At 43.9% G+C, this 19268-nt stretch overlaps 1 protein-coding gene across 1 annotated transcript in view; it reads right to left on the bottom strand.

Annotated features, from left to right (window-relative positions):
* DOCK5 (dedicator of cytokinesis 5) overlaps positions 1-19268 on the bottom strand; it is a 230297-nt gene that overhangs the window by 158763 nt on the left and 52266 nt on the right. The window contains exon 2 of the mRNA XM_043988287.1: positions 11498-11581. Coding sequence (XP_043844222.1) covers positions 11498-11581 — 84 coding nt within the window. The remainder of the gene's footprint in view (positions 1-11497; positions 11582-19268) is intronic.

Here is a 19268-nt window from a genome sequence, read left to right as displayed (position 1 = left end):
CAAGTTGATCTGTATTCAAGGGAGGTGGAAAAAGTTTGTCTTGCTTTTGCTGTCAACAAAATCCACACTGTTTTCAAATCAATAAGCATTTGTTAGGTGCCTACTATGTGCTGGGCACCACGTAACAAAGAAAGAAAGAGCTTGTGCCTTCTGGGGCTGACATCCTGTTAGGGGAAATGGCATGGAACCTTCTAAGTTACTAATGATGATGATGAGTAATGTAGCCTGGTGGACAGTGAGCTTGCCTTGGAATAAGCAAGATCTGAATTTAAGTCCCACTTTGGACACATGCTCACTTTCTGATCCCAGGAAACTTATCCTACCAATGTCATAGGCTATTCTCCAAAACTCTAAGAGGCAGAGCAGGTGCTGGTGTGTGTGTGTGGGGGGAAGGGAAATAAGTTGGACTGGGCATCACGAAGATCTGAGTTCAAATCTTTGCCTTAGACCATTACTAGCTGGGTGACCTTGGCCAAGACACTTAATCTTTCTGTGCCTCAGTTTCCTTCTATGTGAAATAGGGATAGCAAAAGGGTCCATTGTACAAGGTTGTTGTGTCAAAAGAGATGATGGATGATACCCAGATATAGTCAGTCTGACAGATAAAGATAGATAGTGCATTTCAAATCTTAAAACTCTACATAAATATTAGCTGTTATTGTTTTATTCCTCATTGGAGTTTCCTATACCAATGAAATCAGAAATCCTGCCCTCCCAGAAAAAGCTTTTTGCATGCACACACTCACACACACACACACACACACACACACACACACACACAGAGTCCCTACTCTCAGGAAGTTACATTGTATCAGAGGAAACTGATAAATCTATTTTTCTAAATAATTATATATTGTACTAATTTATTATATATAATATACAATGTCTATTTTCACATATTAGATACATAATGTGAAGAATATACACGTGCATTTACTTGAAATATGTACAAATAATACATGCAATGAAAACACACACAAAACCAAACCACACACCCTCTTTCTCAGGTTGACAGATCTGAATCCCTCTCAATCAGCACTCTATCCACTGCCCCACCCTACCTCTGGGAGGTTAAAATTCTTCCTAAACTTTTGTACCTCCAAAATCTATGATCTTTGCATGGGTAAGAGTGTCTATCAACTCATACTAATGTGAATTCCTCTAGAACTCAGAGAGTCTTCACAAGTTGCAGTGCCCCAAATAAGGGCATAAAATAAAGGGCGATCTTGGATAAAACTCTGGATTTGTAGTCGGGATGAGCTGGGTTCAAATCTCACCTAGAACACATACTAGCCACGTGACCCTGGGTCAATCCCTTCACCTCTCTAGTTCTCAGTTGCATCCTTGGTAAAATGAGTGATGTGACATTCGATGGCCCCCAAGGTCGCTTTTGGCTCATAAGACATGACTTTGTTATCTTAGAGACAATTTGTAGACAAAATTAGTTTGGCTGCACCTTGGAAAGTGGATTCCTATTTATACTTGAAGTCTTTCTGGCCTGGCTACAACAGCCTTCAAAGAAGACAATAAAACCCAACAAGAATTTTTTATTAAGTGCCTACTATATGCTAGGCAAAATAGAAAAAGGCCTTACCCTTACATTCTAAGGGGATAGAGTCATGCTTTTTCATTCATTCTGCCATCTACCCATCAATAAATCTACAAATGAAATAATTTATTAAGCATTATTATTTATGAAGTGCCTACTGTGTGCTAAGAGCTGGAGATGTAATCCTGTCAAAAAAAATTTGTAAGGGGGAAGACTCCCAATTCATCCATTTAGTCCAACTTTCTCATTTCAGAGAGAAAGAAACTGTATGCTACGGAGGGGTGAGGTGCCCTACCCAAAGTTACAGAGCTAGCAAAAGGAAGGAAGAATTCCACCTCTGGTTGTCTAATTCCTGATCCATGAGCTTACTAGTGAGTCAGAGGTGAGGAAGAGCTTACCCAGGGCAATGTACTGTGCTCCTGGCTGAAGGCAGGAAAGATGACTCAGTATAAGGGGTGGGGGGGGAGGTAAGGATGTTCTCTACATTCTTGGCTTTTGATTTCCTTGAGAAAGGCTCCTAGGGAAGGAAGTCCTTGAGGACATTCTTAAAGGTCAGGTATGTGCTTATTCCCCAGATTTACCCATTCACTTTATGAATGAACCATTCAGTGTCAAAGGAGGAGAGGGCAGCCAGGAAAAAAAAAATTCCCCTTAGGACTTGAGTCTTCCAAGATGGAACCAAAAAATGAGTATTAACCTAGTCTCAGCCCAAAGGGCAGGGAAAAGTCTGATCCTAAGACATTGGCCAATGAATCCAGCAATTATTAAGTACCATCTATATGCTCAACACTTTGCTGGGCACTGAGGAGGAAAAAAAAATGAAACTTCTGTCACAGAGGTAACATTCTAGTAATTGGAAGTGGTGCTCAAAAATCCCAAGGCCTGAGGTTGGGACTTTTTTTTTTTTTTTGCAGGGCAATGAGGGTTAAGCCCAGGGTCACACAGCTAGTAAGTGTCAAGTGTCTGAGGCCGGATTTGAACTCAGGTCCTCCTGAACCCAGGGCCAGTGCTTTATCCACTGCACTGCCTAGCTGCCCCGAGGTTGGCACTTTCAAGGGAGTCTAGGATGTTTGGATAGAAGAAGACAATGCATCCATTTCCAAGTTGGTCTGAAAGGGAGATGCCAGGTGCAGACTGGCTCCCCTTGATCCTGATTTCTGGAGATTAGCTTGCTACTGGAGCCAAGCTTTCCTGGGTGAATTAGGACTGTGGTTGGGGGGGTGATATTGTCAAGAAATGGATGTATTGTCTTCTTCTGCCCAAACACCCTTGAAAGTTCCAATAGATCTGTGATCTCACTGATCATTCAGAAGTTTCCTTCACTGAGGATGTGTGGCCATCATGTATGACCCACAAATTCACAGTGGGGAAGTCCATTTGCATTCTGGCGACTTCTTCAATTTCTTAAGATATCACAAAAATAATAGTAGAGTATGTGGGTCGACCACCTGTGGTCTTTCTCCCTCAACACATTATTTGTGGATCACAGACTTAGAACAGAAAGGGACCTTTGGGGTCAGAGTCTAATCTCCTCCTTTAACAGATGAGGAAATGGAGCCCCAGAGAAGTGACTTGTCCTAGTTCACACAGCTACTAATTTTCTAAGGCAGGATTTAAACTCAGGTCCTCCTGATTTTAAATCTATAACACTATCCAGTATACCACCCTAATTTGAAGAGATTAAAAGACTTTAAAATCTATGGTAGAGTTAAGTCAGCAAACATGGATATAAAGTGCCTACTATGTGCCAGCTGCAGGTATATACTTAAGACGACCAATGCTAAACCTTGAAGATACAAAGAAAGACAAACAGTCCCTGCCCTCAAAGAACTTCCATTCTAATAGGGAGAAAACAGACAAATGACCATGTACAAATATGATGTATACAAGAATGAACAGGGGATAATCCCAGAAGGCACTAGCACTAAGGGAGATGGGGTGACTGATAGAAGGAAACACATGTTTATGAAGGACCTACTATGTTCCAGGCACTGTGCAAAATGTTTTAAAAACATTATTATTTTATCCTTACAATAAGGAGGAGAAAGATGCTGTTATTGCCTTTATTGTACAGGTGAGGAAACTAAGGTAGTCAGGTCACATGACTTAGCCACAGTCATGTAGCTAATAAATAAGTAAACATCTGAGGCTGCATTTAAGCCCAGGTCTTCCTGACTCCAAGTTCACCATTCTATGTATTAGACTAGGTAAGGAGCCAACTTGGTTTTGTTTGTTTGTTTTTTGCTCATGTGTTTCTTTGACAAATCCTTCCTCTTTCTAGTCTTCAGAGTTTCTTGTTGGTTAAATGTTGCAGCACAGCACAGGCCTCTCTGCTATAAACCTATTACAAGATGACAACAACAACAAATAATAATGATGATTGCTAACATTTATATGGTGCCTACTATTCGATAATAACTAACATGTACATAGTACCTACTATGTGACAGGCACCGTGCCAAGATCTTTACAACTATTATCTCAATTGATCCTCACAACAACCTTGGGAGGGAAGTGATATTATTATTCCCATTTTGCAGTTGAGAAAATTGAAGCAATGAGAGGTTCAGTGACTTGCCCAGGATCCCACAGCCTCTAAGTATCTGACGTCAGATTTGGACATGGATTTTCCTGATTCCCTGCCTGGTACCCTATCCACTGTACTACCTAGCCACAGATTTACACCCAGAAGGGACCCCAAGTCATCTACTCCAAACACTCTGGTGTAACTAGGCAAAGATGGAGGCCCAGAGGGGTGAATTTCCTTGCCCAAAGCCACACAGTAAGGGAATATTCAAGCCAGAATTTGAACCTGCTCCATATTCAGCATTCTTTTTTGGCCTGGGGGATAGGTCTCCTTTGGGATGACCTGAAAAGAGGGGATTGAATTACCACAGGGAGGAGTGGTAGAACTATGATGCACCAATTCCAAAGGAAGGGTGGAGCCATGTGCAGAGTGAGAAGCCCCAGGGGTAGGTTTTAAAGGAAGCTGAAAGAAGCAGGGAGAGTCAGCCAGGATTCCCCCCAAAGGCCATTTGAGTGCTCTCTGTGTTTCCATTCAGCAACTTTTCTGTTTTAGAAAAGGAAAGAGAAAATAGCAGGTTGGGTGGAGAGACTGCAAACAAACCTGGGCTCAGCATTTTTAGAGTTCTTTTTGTGTGTGCAAAGTCCTCCTGAAATCACGTATTCCTACAGAGCCTGCAGTCATAAAAGGAAGGGAGAGCAGAGCCAAGAACAGTGAGTGCCCAGCCATGGCAGAGGGCGGAGGGCTGAGGGCGAGCACCTGGCCCCACCCAGCTGGAGAAGACAGGCCTGGTGCTTCTCTCTCTTTCCTTCAAATCCCAGACACTAAGCTTTCTGTAAACTTGTCACATCCCCTGGAGAGGCTGGTTATGTGTGGCCAATGTGTCTTTACTCTGAGACAGAGTAATGTTCTGCCTGGGGGAGAGAGTATCCACCCACCATATCACAGAGTGAGTCTGCCTAAAACACCAGGGTAGCCTCTATCTTCTGCAAAGGGAGCTGTTGGCCTTCCTATGGCTAAATATTCCAAAGCACTACCCCTACCCCAGTGTTTCTATGTGATTCCAGAGTATCTTTTGTTACTTGGGAAAACCCTCTTTTGTCTCACAAAGGGTGAGGAAAAATTGGGTCTGAATCCCGCCCCCACCGTTTGTTGGATGTATAACTATTAGCAAATGACTTAATTTCTTTCAAATCTCAGTTTCCTCATCTGAAAGATGGGTATGATAGTGTCTACCTTACATACTTTTTATGGTTCTCCGGATATAATGTCCAAAAAAACCCACTGGAATCATCAGAGAGCTAAAAAATGCGCCCCCCATTCTTTCTTACTTCTGTAAATGTCTTAAAACTTGCAGATAAGAAGAGGAAATACTTTGAAGATGGGCAAACTGAGGCACAAGCACGTTATAATAGGTAATAGCCAGTATCTCTCACTTTACAGATGAGGAAACTGAGGGAGATTAAGTGACCTGCCACAGAGTTAGTAAGATAGTAGATAGAGCATCGAATGTGGAGTCAGGAAGACTCAAGTTCCAATCCAGCCTCAAACATTTCCTAACCTTGTTACCCTGGACAGATCACTTAAACTCTGTCTGCCTCAGTTTTCTCATATGTAAAGTAGGGATCAAACATAAGAGTGCCTGCCTCCTAGGCTTGTCATGAGGATAAAATGAGATAATATTGGTAAATTACCATATAAATGGTAGACAATCATTGAGCATCAGAAGCAGGATTTGAACCCAGGTGCAAGGACTTCAGAGATAGTGCTCTTGACCCTGTTCCTCGATGGTAATAATGCCTCACTTCTAGATGACACCTTCAAGCTTACCAAGCATTCCCTTCAACATAGCTATGATATGGGTACTCAGAATAACGCCATGCCTCTTTTACAGGTGAGCAAATTAAGGCAGAGGGAGATGCTAAAGGCCATGCCTAGTGATCATGGCTCCATCTGAGGTCTTTAAGCTGTAATGCTTTTCAAAAAATCCTGGACTCTTAGAATCCCAGTACATCAGAGTCAGAAGGGACCTCAATGGCTGTTGTCCAATCCAGAATTCCCTGTCCAACATCCAGGAAAATCCTCATTTCTCACTTGGCAACCTTACTTTGGGACTCCCCAGTCTGACTTCTCCACCATGGCCCAGAACACTCATTGTTGGGATAACCTGTTGGATCTCATCAGCCTTGATACTCCACCTCATCACCACCCTCTATCTCTCTGGTTGGAGGGTGAGTTCATGAACTCCAAGCCTCAATTTAAGGAGGATGCCCTGTTCAGACACCTCATTTCTCACCTGTAGCCACTACTTTAGGACTTCTTGTTCTGACTTCTCCACCAAGTTCCCACATCGTCCACCTTTCCCCCTTCCTGCCCCCTCCCTTCAGCTTCCTTTTGTGTGATTTCTTCCTGTTAGATTATAAAATCTTTGAGATTAGGTACTGTCTTTTTGTATTATTTGTATCCCCATAATTTAGCATGGTGCCTGACATATAATAGGCACTTAATAAATGTTTATAGATTGAGCTTCAGTCAGCCTTTGCACAAAAATCCTTCATGCTGGTGGTGGTGGAGGAGGTTCTCCCCACCCAAAGGCAGCCCATCCCACTTTTCCCATTGTTCAAATTATGAGGAACTTTTTCTTTCATCCGTAAATCCACATATTCCTTTCTAACACTTTTCTCCATTGTTCCTGAATTGTGGAGCCAAGAAGAAACCTACCCTTCCTTCCACTTGTTTTCCTTAAAACACTTGCGGACAGCGACAGGTTGACCTTGGCATGTACTTAAGAAGACCAATGAACCATACAAAAAGAGACTGACCGCTTTGTGGCCATTGCTCTCCTTCTAGCCCATGTATGTGGAAATACCCATTTTATTTGGTCGGTGTTAATTTCATAAACCAATTAAAAGATGGCTGCCCTGTCCTCCCTACTTCTCCAAGTCTTCTCTTCTCTGGAGTGAACATGCTTCAGTCCATACAAGTGGCATGAACTTAAGGATTGCTAGCATTGTGGCTGACTTCCCCTGAATACTGTGCAGCTCATTGCTGTTCTTTCCAAAATATGGCATCTAGAATTGAGTAGTAGTTATTGTTGTTGTTGTTGAGTCATTTCAGTTGTGTCTGACTCTTTATGACCCCACTTGAGGTTTTCTTAGAAAAGATACTGGAGTGGTTTGCTATTACTTCTCCAGCTTATTTTACAGATTAGGAAAATGAGGCAAAGGGGGTGAAGCAACCTGCCCAGGGTCACATAGTAAGTGTCTGAAACTGGATTTGAACCCAGGTCTTCCTGACTCCAGACCTGGCACTCTATCTACTGTGCCACTAAGATGACCCCTAGAATTGAACACAATTCTCTAGATGTGGTCTGACCAGGGGAGAGGATAATGGAAAAATTACCTCTTCTTCCCCCTCCTCCTAGACACCAAGCCTAAAACTGCAGTAGCTCTTTTGGCTGCCTTATCATGCCACTGACTCATCTTAAATATGCAGCCTCCTAAAATGCTCAAATCTTTTTCCTAAGGATGGTTTCTTAGTCATACCTCCCCCATTTTGTATTTGGGAGGTTGATGTTTTTTTTTAACAGAAGCGTAAGACTTTATTTATGTATATTTTTATTAAATTTAACCTATTAGATCCATCGCTATTAAATTTAATTCTATTCAACATGTCATTCCGGGATATACAAAATTGAGTAGATGTTAACCGTGCCATCCAACAGCTCTATGTTATCTGAAAACATGTTAGCTATGCTTTGGTCTAAGTCATTACAAAGAATGTTAGCCAACACAAACCCCTGGGGTACTAAGACATTCAAAGCAGTCATTGACCTATTACAACTGCTCTTTGGGTTGAGTCATTCACCAGTTTCAAATATAGTTCCAGCACTGTCAGTTAGTCAATATCTCTCTAGGCTTTTCAAAAGGACAACATGGGAGTTTTGTCAGGTGTTCTGCTACAATCTAGCTCTGCTGTGTTTACAGTATTTTCCTGTTCTAGTAACTTTATCAGATAAGGAAATGATAAATCTGACAATTATGAACTCATGCGGGCTCTCTGGTTGCTACTTCCCTTTCGACATGCTCAGTAAGCATCCCTTTAATAATATGTCCTAGAATTTACCAAGATTCAAGTCATGTTCACTAATTTATAATATTCAGATTCAACCCTCTTCGGCTTTTTGAATACTTGTTCATTGGTCCTTTTCCAGTCCTATGGCTCCTCTTCCTTTCTCCATGATCCCTCAGAGATCACATACAGAGACTCAACATTCACTTACATATGGTGGTTGTTTTCATAGTCTAGGGTCTAATTCATCCAGGCCTAGTCATTTGAATTCACCAAGGAAAGCTGGTTGTTATTTTTCTATCTCCTCATTTCTCTTGGGATTTAATTCTATTAAACCTTTTGGATTCCTCTCATTCTAAGTCCAAAGATTATAAGATAATAGATCCAGGGTAGGAATAGATATTAGGGGTCATCAAATCCAACTCCCACCTTTTCCAAATGATGAAAGAGAGGTCCAAAGGAGTGACCAAGGTCCCAGAGGTTTTAAACAATGAAGGCTGGATTTGAACTCAAAGCCTGCTGAATGCCAATTGAGTACAATCTCCACTGCATCTTGCTGGCAAAGAAAATTTGAGCAATATAAGAACTGAGTAGTTCTGCTTCCTCTTGGCCTTTTGTTATCATCAACATCCTATGCACAGGGAACATTTGTTGCCAACATTGCATGTGTGTGTGAATCTCCCTTTTCATGTTGCCTTTAGAGTCACCTTTAATTCATTCTGATCTTTATTGCACTTAAAGCTTCTCTTATAGTACTTTTTTACCCGTCTTGGCTTTTATCTTACATGTGCATCTTCCTAAAATCTGAATTGCTCGATATGTATTTAGCTTTGTCTTTAGAACTCCTCCTCCTTTTCCCCATCCACAGAATCATTAACTGGTGGTTACCCGATTTCTACCAAACCTTAATGGAAATACAAGCTCCCCTCAGCTATTCTCTGGGTGAAGGTCCCAAGTAGGAATCCAATCTCCATGAAGAATGTATCTGATTCACTCTAATTACCAACCTCCTCTTTCCAACATATTCCTGCTGATCTCATATTCCTGTGTGGTTCACCACTCCATCACCTAATTTGCTTCCTCAGTTTTGTCGTGAGCTTCAATTGATCAGCTAGATTTCCGATCAGCGGTAGAATTATAGGGCTGCCTGGGTTGGTTCCCTTGAGTCTTGAGGCTTACTAGCTCAGAGGTGAGGAATGCTTGGAAAGGTCATTCCTATCCCAAGGTGCCCCTGGGCATTGGGTTGGAGCAAGAGAATGACTGAGGAAGAGGGCAGTTCTGGGATCACAGAGTTTATACTTGGAAAGGGCCTCAATGACCACTGAATCATTTTTTTGGGAGGGGGGAGGGTTGTTTTTTGGGGCAGGACAATGAGGGTTAAGTGACTTGCCCAGGGTCACACAGCTAGTGTCAAGTGTCTGAGGCTGGATTTGAACTCAGGTCTTCCTGAATCCAGGGCTGGTGCTTTATCTACTGTACCACCTAGTTGCCCCCTGAATCATTTTTAAAATGCTGAAATTCAAGCTTCTATGAGGTAAGTCAATTTGCTGAAGACCCAAAATTAGGATCCAACCTCCAAACTTCGGATTTCAAAGCCAGTGCCCCTCATATTATGACACACCTCTCTGGAGCTGCAGAAGCGTAACTAGGACTCAGGGGGGTGCAAATCACACCTGGAACTCCTCAGTCAATTAGGATTTTCAGGTATATCTTATGGCTAACGTCTTTCTGCCTGTCCATTAGCTCTTCATATCCAAAAGCAAGAGAGATCTTTTTTCCAGGGTACCTATGGACTCTGTGGACCCAATGAAGGCCCAATCTGATTCCCCCGGGGAAATCCAAAGCCCACAGAGAGATGGGTGGCATTCTCCCTCCTTTTCCAGCCTTGCAGTATTTTGGAACTAGGATAATCATCCTCCCTATTAGTATTTTTCCATCTCCGACCAAAGTTGTCTCAGAGATGCTTTCAATGAGCTTATGTCCCTATCATTTTAGTCATTCACAAAACAGTGATTTTTCTCCATCGGTGCCACAGGCCAGAAAACAGGAAATGTGAAAGAATGACATTGTGGTTACCAACTTGTCCTGGGATGTTTTCTAGCTGAGCTAAGAAAAGAACAAAATTATTGATTGTGGAGCTGGCAGGGAGCTCAGAAGAAAGAGGGTCCAAACCCTTCATTTTAGAGATTAGGAAACTGAGGTTCTGCAAAATTAAATGACTTGCACATGGTGACACAGAGGAGTATCTGAGGAAGGATCTGAATGTATCTGTGGCACCAGCTGCCTCCAATAATCACAGTATTAATGAGCACTATTTAGATAGCACCTTGAGGTTTACAAAGCACTTTAAAACGACATAATTTCATTTTATCCCCAGAATGACCCAATATAGTGGGTATTATGATGCCCATCTTGCAGATGAGAAAACTGAGGTTTGGAGTCATTTATTTGCCCAGGATCCCACAGCCAGTAGGTGAGCCTCAGTTTTCCTGACTCACTCCACTATAAACCTCCCTGCCTCTTGTGGTGGGTGAATGAGGGGAGCTGGGGCACTTAAGCCCTTAAAAATAGTTTCCTGCAGCATTTGATGAGCCTGTGGCTATTTCTCACCCACTCCCAGATGTGATATTAACAGTGATGTACCCAGGAGTCAGGAGACAGATAACTTCCTCCCCCTCATAGTCTGGACCCTGGTGATCACATCTTTTACTTGGCTGGGTGGGCTCCTTAACCCAAGTATTCCTTAGATGCCTAATTATGGCACATAGCTCCGGGTTCTCTCTCAGAGCTTCCTGCTCCATTGACAGACCCTACCAAGTGGGAGAGGTTTTGAGTCTTGGACAAGCTGGGGAATCCATTGGCTGAGCTCCCCAGAGGCCTGGCCAACACCAGGTAATACATTTTTCAGGCATAAGAAGGGAGACAGTATGGTACAATGAAAAGACCGCTCTATCTGGGCAGAGGAACTGGGTTCAGATCCAAACTCTTTCACTTCCTACCTACTGAATCATTTCAGCTCACTGGGTCTCACTTTCGTAGGCTGTAAAGTAGTCAGACTGATGGCCTCTAATGAATTGTTCCCTCTACCCAGAAACCCAGGACCCTCCGAAAGGCTAGGAGGGGCTGCTACCTACAGTAAATATAGCAGCCACACTGAGGGAATCAGAAATCCTTACAATTGCTCAACTTGTCTAGCTAAAAGCCCTTGAGGCATGAAGTCTTACAACCTCAATCCTTCCTGCTGTGGGATTGCAACATCTCAGGAAGGAAAAAGAGCCTGTTGACTTCTGCAAGCCCCAAAGATTAATCAGTAAATGTCCTTTCCAGAGTTCTTTGTCATCAGGCAGTCTTACCTTCATACATCTCCAGAATGTGGACAGTGTCGCCAATCTGCAAAGACAGTTCCACGTCTTGGGATGCATTGTAATTGTAGATTGCTGGAAATGGAAAAAAAAAAAGAAAGAGGATGTCACACAACTAGGAAAGAGACTCACTACTGCCCAAATTAGCCCGAGCAGTGGAGCAAACTCCATGCTGGATCATAGTAGGTGCTCAACTAATGCTTGCTGATTGCCTGAAAGAAAAGGAGAATCACAGTAGATATAAAAGATGTATGTTTACAGAATTATGAGGATCCAGGGGTCACAGAATTAGATTAGGAAAGGACCATGTCATTCCTGGGCAACTGGGTGGCACAGTGGATGGAGTGCTTGGCCTGGAGTCAGGAAGACTCCTCTTCCTGAGTTCAAATCCAACCTCACACACTTACTAGCTGTGTGACCCTGAGCAAGTCACTTCACCCTGTTTGCCTCAGTTTCCTCATCTGTCAAATGAGCTGGAGAAGGAAATGGCAAAACCACTCCAGTAGATTTGCCAAGAAAACCCCAAATGAGGTCGTGAAGAGTCAGGCACAATGGAAAAACAACTGAACAAAATGTCACTCCCTGTTCAAAAAGCTCTAGTTGGCTCCCTCTTACTTTGAGGGAGAAAACATACCAATTCCTCCTCTTTGTGGGTTTTTTTGTTTTTGTTTTTGTTTTGTTTTGTTTTTTAGTGAGGCAATTGGGGTTAAGTGACTTGCCCAGGGTCACACAGCTACTAAGTGTTAAGTGTCTGAGGCCGGATTTGAACTCAGGTCCTCCTGAATCCAGGGGGCCAGTGCTTTATCCACTGCGCCACCTAGCTGCCCCTCTTTGTGTTTTTTTAAAGCCCTTCCCAGGGTGTCTCAGCCCAGCTTTCGGGATTATTCTTGTTCCAGCCAAACTGACCTAATTGGGATTATGGTCCTCTGATCCAAACTCCTCATTTTACCATCAAGGAAACTGAATCCAGGAAAGCCAATTGACTTGCCCAGCTAATAAACGTCCCAGTTGGGATTTGAACTCAGCCCTCAGGCTTCAAATCCAGCATCCTTTGCTGTGTAGCACATGGCCCTTCCTGTACAGCCACATTCTCTCCCCAGCCTTCCTGACTTGTGCATAGGCTCTCCCCTCACTCTGGAATTCTCTGGCTTCTTCCTCAAAGAATCCCCAATTTCCTCCCAGACACAGTAGGTACTTAAGAAAAACCGATTGCACGGAATTGACTAATTAGTTAACTTGCTCAGTCACGCATCTAATTGGCATCTGAGGCGGGATTCACACTCAGGACTTCCTGACTCCTAATGTAGTGCTCTTCCTTCTATGCCATGGTGCAATGACAGGGTCATTCATGAAACTAGGAATTTAGAGCAGGCTCAAATGTTTGAGAAGCTGTGACAGGAGGATATAAAGAGACAGAACTGGAGTCGGGGAGACCTGGTGGCCGTGGGCAAATCATTTCACTTGGCTTTGGCCCCTTCTTACCACAGGGCAGCTCATGGCTCTTTGGGTGATTAATCTAGAAGCTGGTCCCACTTCATCCTTGAGCAATTCAATACCAGTCAAACCCTTTCGTATTGGGTCTCAGGTCCACAGATCTAGAAATAGAATCTCGGAAGCCATCTAGTCCAATGTCCTCATTTTACAGACAAACTGAGGCTCAGATTGGCTCAATGTCTTGTCCCAGGTCACACAGATCATAAACGGTGCAGCTAGGATTTGGCATCCGGCCTGTGCCCCTCAGTTCAAAGTTCACCGTAGCCCACTGCCTCTCTTGCAGGTCTAAAAGTATGATCTGAATTATTTACAGGGATGTTATCTGGAAGAGAGATTTGACTTGTTCTGTCTGATGGCCGAGGGAAGAGGCAATCCAAGGAGTTTGCAAGGAGGGGGATTTAGGTTGGATACAGGAAGAACTGCCCAACAATGAGGGCTATCTCCAAGCGGCCAGTGCTGCCTTGGGGTGGGGCTGCTTCTCTCTCCAGGGACACCTTCAAGCCACGTCTGGATGGCCTCTCCCCCCTCCCCCCACCCTGTGGGGCATTTGAATAGGAAATTCTTGTTTTGGTACAGGTTGGGTTAGGTGGATGCTGACTTGAGGCCTTTCCAGCTCTGAGATGAAGCCTTGCTGTGGCCACTCTGGGCATTTGATGCAGACAAGTTTGTTTGTGCATTCTGGGGATTAACAGATTCTCCGATTTCTATGGTTGCCCCCAAAGCTACTCACTGTTACGTGGCTAATGTATTTAACCCATTAACTGGCTGGCTTTCCAATAGAGGAAATGGGTGGAACAGCAAACATGTAATTAAGTTATTGGGTTCCAGGACTGATACTGCTGTCCACCTGGACATTTGCTGTTGAAGGGAAGAGTCACCATACTGATGTGCCACTAGGAAGGGTGGAAGGTGGGTCACTGCCTTGGTATAACCCAGAGGTTTAAGGAGCCTCCAGAGCTCCTGAAGTTGGAGTGGAGCCGCAGGAAATGACACTCCCATTTTCTTCCAAACTTCCCCATTCCTATCCCCATCATCCCATGGATTAAGCAAACAAAAATGAGCAGGGCACTTTGGGGCCAATCTCCTCCTTTTATAAACGAGGAATCTAAGACCCAGAAGGTTGTGATGTGCCTAAAACAACCCAGGTAGTAACCTGGGTCCTGTGACTCCAAACCCATGCTCCTTCTACAATCTCAGACCCCTTGGGCCACCCAGGGTCAGAGAGTTGGGCTTCATGGCCTTAGAGGTCACTTCAGCTCAAGATCCATGATCTTGGGACATCTGGCAAGAAGTCACTGACCAGGGGCAGCTAGGTGGCGCAGTGGATAGAACACCAGCCCTGGATTCAGGAGGACCTGAGTTCAAATCCGGTCTCAAATACTTGAAACTCACTAGCTGTGTGACCCTGGGTGAGTCACTTAACCCTCGTTGCCTCACAATTTGGCTCTGAAAGCCAAAAAAGTGACCTTGTTCTTAAAACACCATCAAATTCATTCTCATATTCCTTGTTATTCTGTTAGAGCTCTGGACTACAGATATGACTTTTAATAAGTTTAAAAAAACTATAAAATGCAACTTACTTAGTTTGACAACTATTCCCTGGTAGCCAACAGAACCATCTTCTAACCTCACCTGTGAAAAAGCACATCAGGATGGGGGCAGCTAGATGACACAGTGGATAAAGCACTGGCCCTGGATTCAGGAGTACCTGAGTTCAAATCTGGCCACAGACACTTGACACTTGCTAGCTGTGTGACCCTGGGCAAGTCACTTAACCCCCAATTGCCCCACAAAAAAACAAAAAACAAACAAAAAAAAACACATCAGGGTAAGACAAATGTCACCATCCTAGTGACCACCACCATATTAGAATCCCACTAAATTGATAAACCATGTGGAAAAGGGCTGGGTTTTGTTTTCCATCTAAAGAGAGACTCCTCCTCACCCCCCCCCCCAAGTATTGCTTTCTTTGCTCATAGAGGGAGAAATAAGCACCAGATTATATGGGTGTTTCACTGTGTAGTGGAAAGAACATTGGACCAATGAGGAGACTTGAATTCAAATCCACTGAACCAATGTTGATTAAGCCTTGCTACATACCAGGCACTGTGCTAAGTACAGGGATGCCAAGAAAGATAAGATAAAGACCCTTCTCTTAAAGATTTTATGACCCAACTAGGGAAACTAGAGGGATCCAGATAACTATGACATCAGAGAGAGTAAAGTCCAAAGGAGAGCAAATGAACTGGAGGTGGGAATGAGACACACCCATTTTCAGGTATGACCACAAGAAGGTGGTTGGTTTTTTTTTGTTGTTGTTTGTTTGTTTTGGGGTTTTTTTAGTGGGGCACTGAGGGTGAAATGACTTGCCCGGGGTCACACAGCTAGTAAGTGTCAAGTGTCTGAGGCCAGATTTGAACTCAGGTCCTCCTGAGTCCAGGGCCGGTGCTTTATCCAAGGCCACAAGATGTTGATGTGTTTTTCCTGACTTCTCTTACTACAAATAACAAATAGATGGTGGGAAGGCAGAGTGAGTTAAATGGGAAGCCACAAAGATGCAGGGAAAGAAAAGCTCACCAATAAAACATTGAAAAAAATACTCAGAAGCCAAAGTTCAAAAACAAACAAAATAACGTGGTGATTTTGTTCCTATCAGGGTCATTTTAATATACACTTTGTTGAAAAAGAACTGTTCATGGGGGCAGCTAGGTGACGCAGTAGATAAAGCACCAGCCCTGGATTCAGGAGGACCTGAGTTCAAATCCAGCCTCATACAATTAACAGTTACTAGCTGTGTGACCCTGGGCAAGTCACTTAACCCTCAGTGCCCCACCAAAAAAAAAAAAAAAAAGAAACCGTTCACAACAGAAGTTCCTGAATTCACCTACAATCCTTTTTTCCCCTCTATCTTTGTATATCAGAATGTTTGTGCTTGTGGACGATTGTGTTTGTAATAAAAAAAAGGAGATGTACAGCTGCCCTAAGAAATATCTATAGATATAGATACATATACTACATACACCCACCCACCCACACACACACACACACACACACACACACACACACACACACACCTACAAATGAACTGCAATCAGGAAAGGATTCACCTAAGATGGGTCTTCAGCTGCCCTCCTGGCTCTTCACTAATTTAGCTGTGTGACCTTAGACAAGTCATGTGAACATTCTTAGCCTCTGTTTTCTCACTTGTAAAATAAAGGACTCGGACCAGAATAATAATAGCTAATATTTATGTAGCACCAACCATGTGTCAGGCACTGTGCGAAGCGTTTTACAAACAGTGTCTCATTTGGTGCTCACAATAGAGGAGGTGGGTGCTATTCTTATCCCCATTTTATAGATGAGGAAAGTGAGACGGACCGAGGTTAGGTGACTTGCTCACACTCCCACAGCTTGTGAGTGATCTCGAAGGGCCCTCTCAGCTCTGCCATCCTCAGTTCCGAGGTTTCTCCCACCCCTGGCATTTAAGGTTATAGCTCCGACTTTCTAGGCTTGAGGTCCCACCCAGTTCTAGCTAACATTCTGGGCTCATGATTCTTTCTGCCCAGCCCTGACATTCGATGATTCACTGAGTGTTGATCCTAGGGAAGAGGAAACAACTTGGGGAGCTTTGGGCCACAGGCCCCATCACAATCTCTTGTTTGGTCTGAAGAAATCAAACAAGGGCAGGGAGTCACGTGGAGTATAAATCTCCAGGCTAGCCTGGGAGGAGTTGCGAAAGACCAGTTGCTGGAATTCCTCCCTCCAGGCTTGCAGCTCTGATCCTTCAAGCCTCATTTCTCAGGGAGCCAAGATGACAAAGACAGTGAACATCTACACAGGGCAGAATTGTTCGCCGCCACCTCCTCCCCTCCTCCCCCTTTCATTTGACCTTTAAAAAAAATTAAAGGCTTGAATATTTGGGAGAGAAAAACACAGTCTAAAAAAGGGAAAACATGCGGTGTCTGTGTGATGAGGGTGATCCCCCCCCCCCACTCCAAACTAAGAAGATCAGGAATTGTGCAGCACCAGAACAAACAGAGAGTCCCATCTTCCTCCAAAGGGCCCAGCAGGGCACAGCACAGGGTGATGGAAAGGAGGCCATACCTGAGATGGAAAAGCCATGGGATTCTGGGCAAGTCATTCTCTTCAAAGACCATTCATTTAATGTTTGCTGTGGTTCTAGGCACTGGGAAACAGAGAAACAAAGAAAGAGGAAAAAACAAAACAGTCCCTGCCCTCAGGAAGCTTACACTCTACTGACAGAATAAAGCAGGTATTCAGAAACAAATTATAAAATAATTTTAATAGGAAAAGAGTCCTAACCACTGAGAGGAATCAGGGAAGACTTCCTGGAGGAGGTGGCACCTGGATGCCTTGAAGAGAGCTAGGAATTCCAAGAGGTGGGGGTATGGAAAAGAAGTAGCCAACACATTTGTAGTAGTATTCAAATCCCAACTCTGACACCAATGTGACCTGGGGCAAATTTGCTTGGGAAATGCTCTGGAAAATGAGAGGGCTGGACTAGATCACAGCTTCTTAAACTTTTTCTACTCATGACCCCTTTTCACCCTAGTAATTTGTACATGATCCTGGGTATATAAACTAAGTATACATAACTTTTGACTATAGCCAAATTTTTCACACATTCAGTTATGTGACTCCACATGAGGTTGTGACCCACAGTTTAAGAAACTGGGGACAAGATGACCATTGAGGTCCCTTGCTGTTATAAATCGATGCACCTAGTGCCTGTCAATCCTACCTGAGAAGGCAGTTACAGTGCTTAAGACAGCCAGAGTAAGCAGTGCTCATCAGCTGACAGCACATCCCACAAAGAATGCCTGCCCAGTTAGGTAAATAAGCCCCAGCAGCAAGAATGCTGATGCTGGTGATCTGATTTCGATCAGATCCCTTGCCTCGGCATTGTAGCAGGATGGCTCTCAGAAGCCTTTGATCAAAGCTCATACAAGGCTGCCCCTGGTGACCTCTTCACCCACAAGAGGCTGGGTAGCCTGTCCTCCCCTGGTGGTAAGAAACTCGGTCCCTTCAGGGTCACTGGTGCCTTAGAAAGAAGACTGGCCTCATCACCGAGACACCTTAATTCACCAGCTCCTTCCTGCTTTTCTGGGTTTAGGAAAGTCATTGAAACTTTCTAGACCACAAAAGCAGGCGTTTGGACTCAGTGGCCTCTAAGTGCTTCACTACCTCCAAGAGTCCACCAATCAGCCACTTGCTCTGGTTCTCCTGGGTGAAGGGGAGCCCAGGATGTTGAATGCCATCTGTGTTTTCATGGTGGAACAGATAAGTCTGGGGGACGGTGCATCCCCCTGCTCTCTGCTTCACTGTGAGCAACAGGAAAGAGCTGGGAGTGTGCTGGGATGAAGTTGCTACTCAGCTCAAGTCCTCATCGCCTCTGACCCAGAGCACTGCACCAGCCTCCTCCTTAGGTTCCCAGACTCCTCAAGTCTCCTTCTATGCCAATCCACCTGACAGTGTGCCACAGTGATTTCCTTCACACTCCCCAATCAATTTGCCTGGGTCCTTCTCTTCCTTAACCCCCTTCCAACAGAGCCTGGGACCTACTGGGCTCCCATAGGTCAGCTTTCTCCATAGCATTCAACCAATAGTAATCCACCAATAAACATTTATTAAGCTCCTACTATATACCAAACACTGTGCTAAGCCCTACCCAGCTATTTGCAAACCATATCATCATGCCTGTTATCCCTCCCTTCTTCTCTGTATCTTCCCTCAACAGACTGTAAGTGATTAATGAACACTTTATCTATCCAGAGTAAATATAAAGAGAAGAAATATAAATGAAGATGAAGTGTTAGGAATGCTAGCGATCAGGGGAACAGAAAAAGCTCAAGTTGTAGCTTTCTCAACTTAGCCAGCCCTGCTTTATCTGTTCTTTGCTCCTGTTAGCATGGAAGCACCTTGAGAGGAGAGACTGGATTCTTGGATTTGTGCCTCTGGCACAAATGGGGCAGCTAGGTAGCACAATGGGTAGAGTGCTGGACCTGGAGTCAGGAAGACTCATTTTCCTGAGTTCAAATCTGCCCTCAGACATTTATAAACTGTGTGACCTTGGGCAAGTCAATTAACTCTGCCTCAGTTTTCTCATCTGTCAGATGAGCTAGACAAGGAAATGGCAAACCACTCCTGTATCTTTGCCAAGAAAACCCTAAATGGGGTCACAAAGAGTCAGACACAATTAAAAAGTGACCGAACAACAAAAAATACTTGGGACATAGTAAATGCTTTT

This window comes from Dromiciops gliroides, chromosome 2, assembly GCF_019393635.1.
Source record: "Dromiciops gliroides isolate mDroGli1 chromosome 2, mDroGli1.pri, whole genome shotgun sequence".
In the NCBI taxonomy this organism is placed as follows: Eukaryota; Metazoa; Chordata; class Mammalia; order Microbiotheria; family Microbiotheriidae; genus Dromiciops; species Dromiciops gliroides.
Note: the sequence above shows the minus strand (reverse complement) of the source record. Positions and strands in the feature narration are given on the sequence as shown.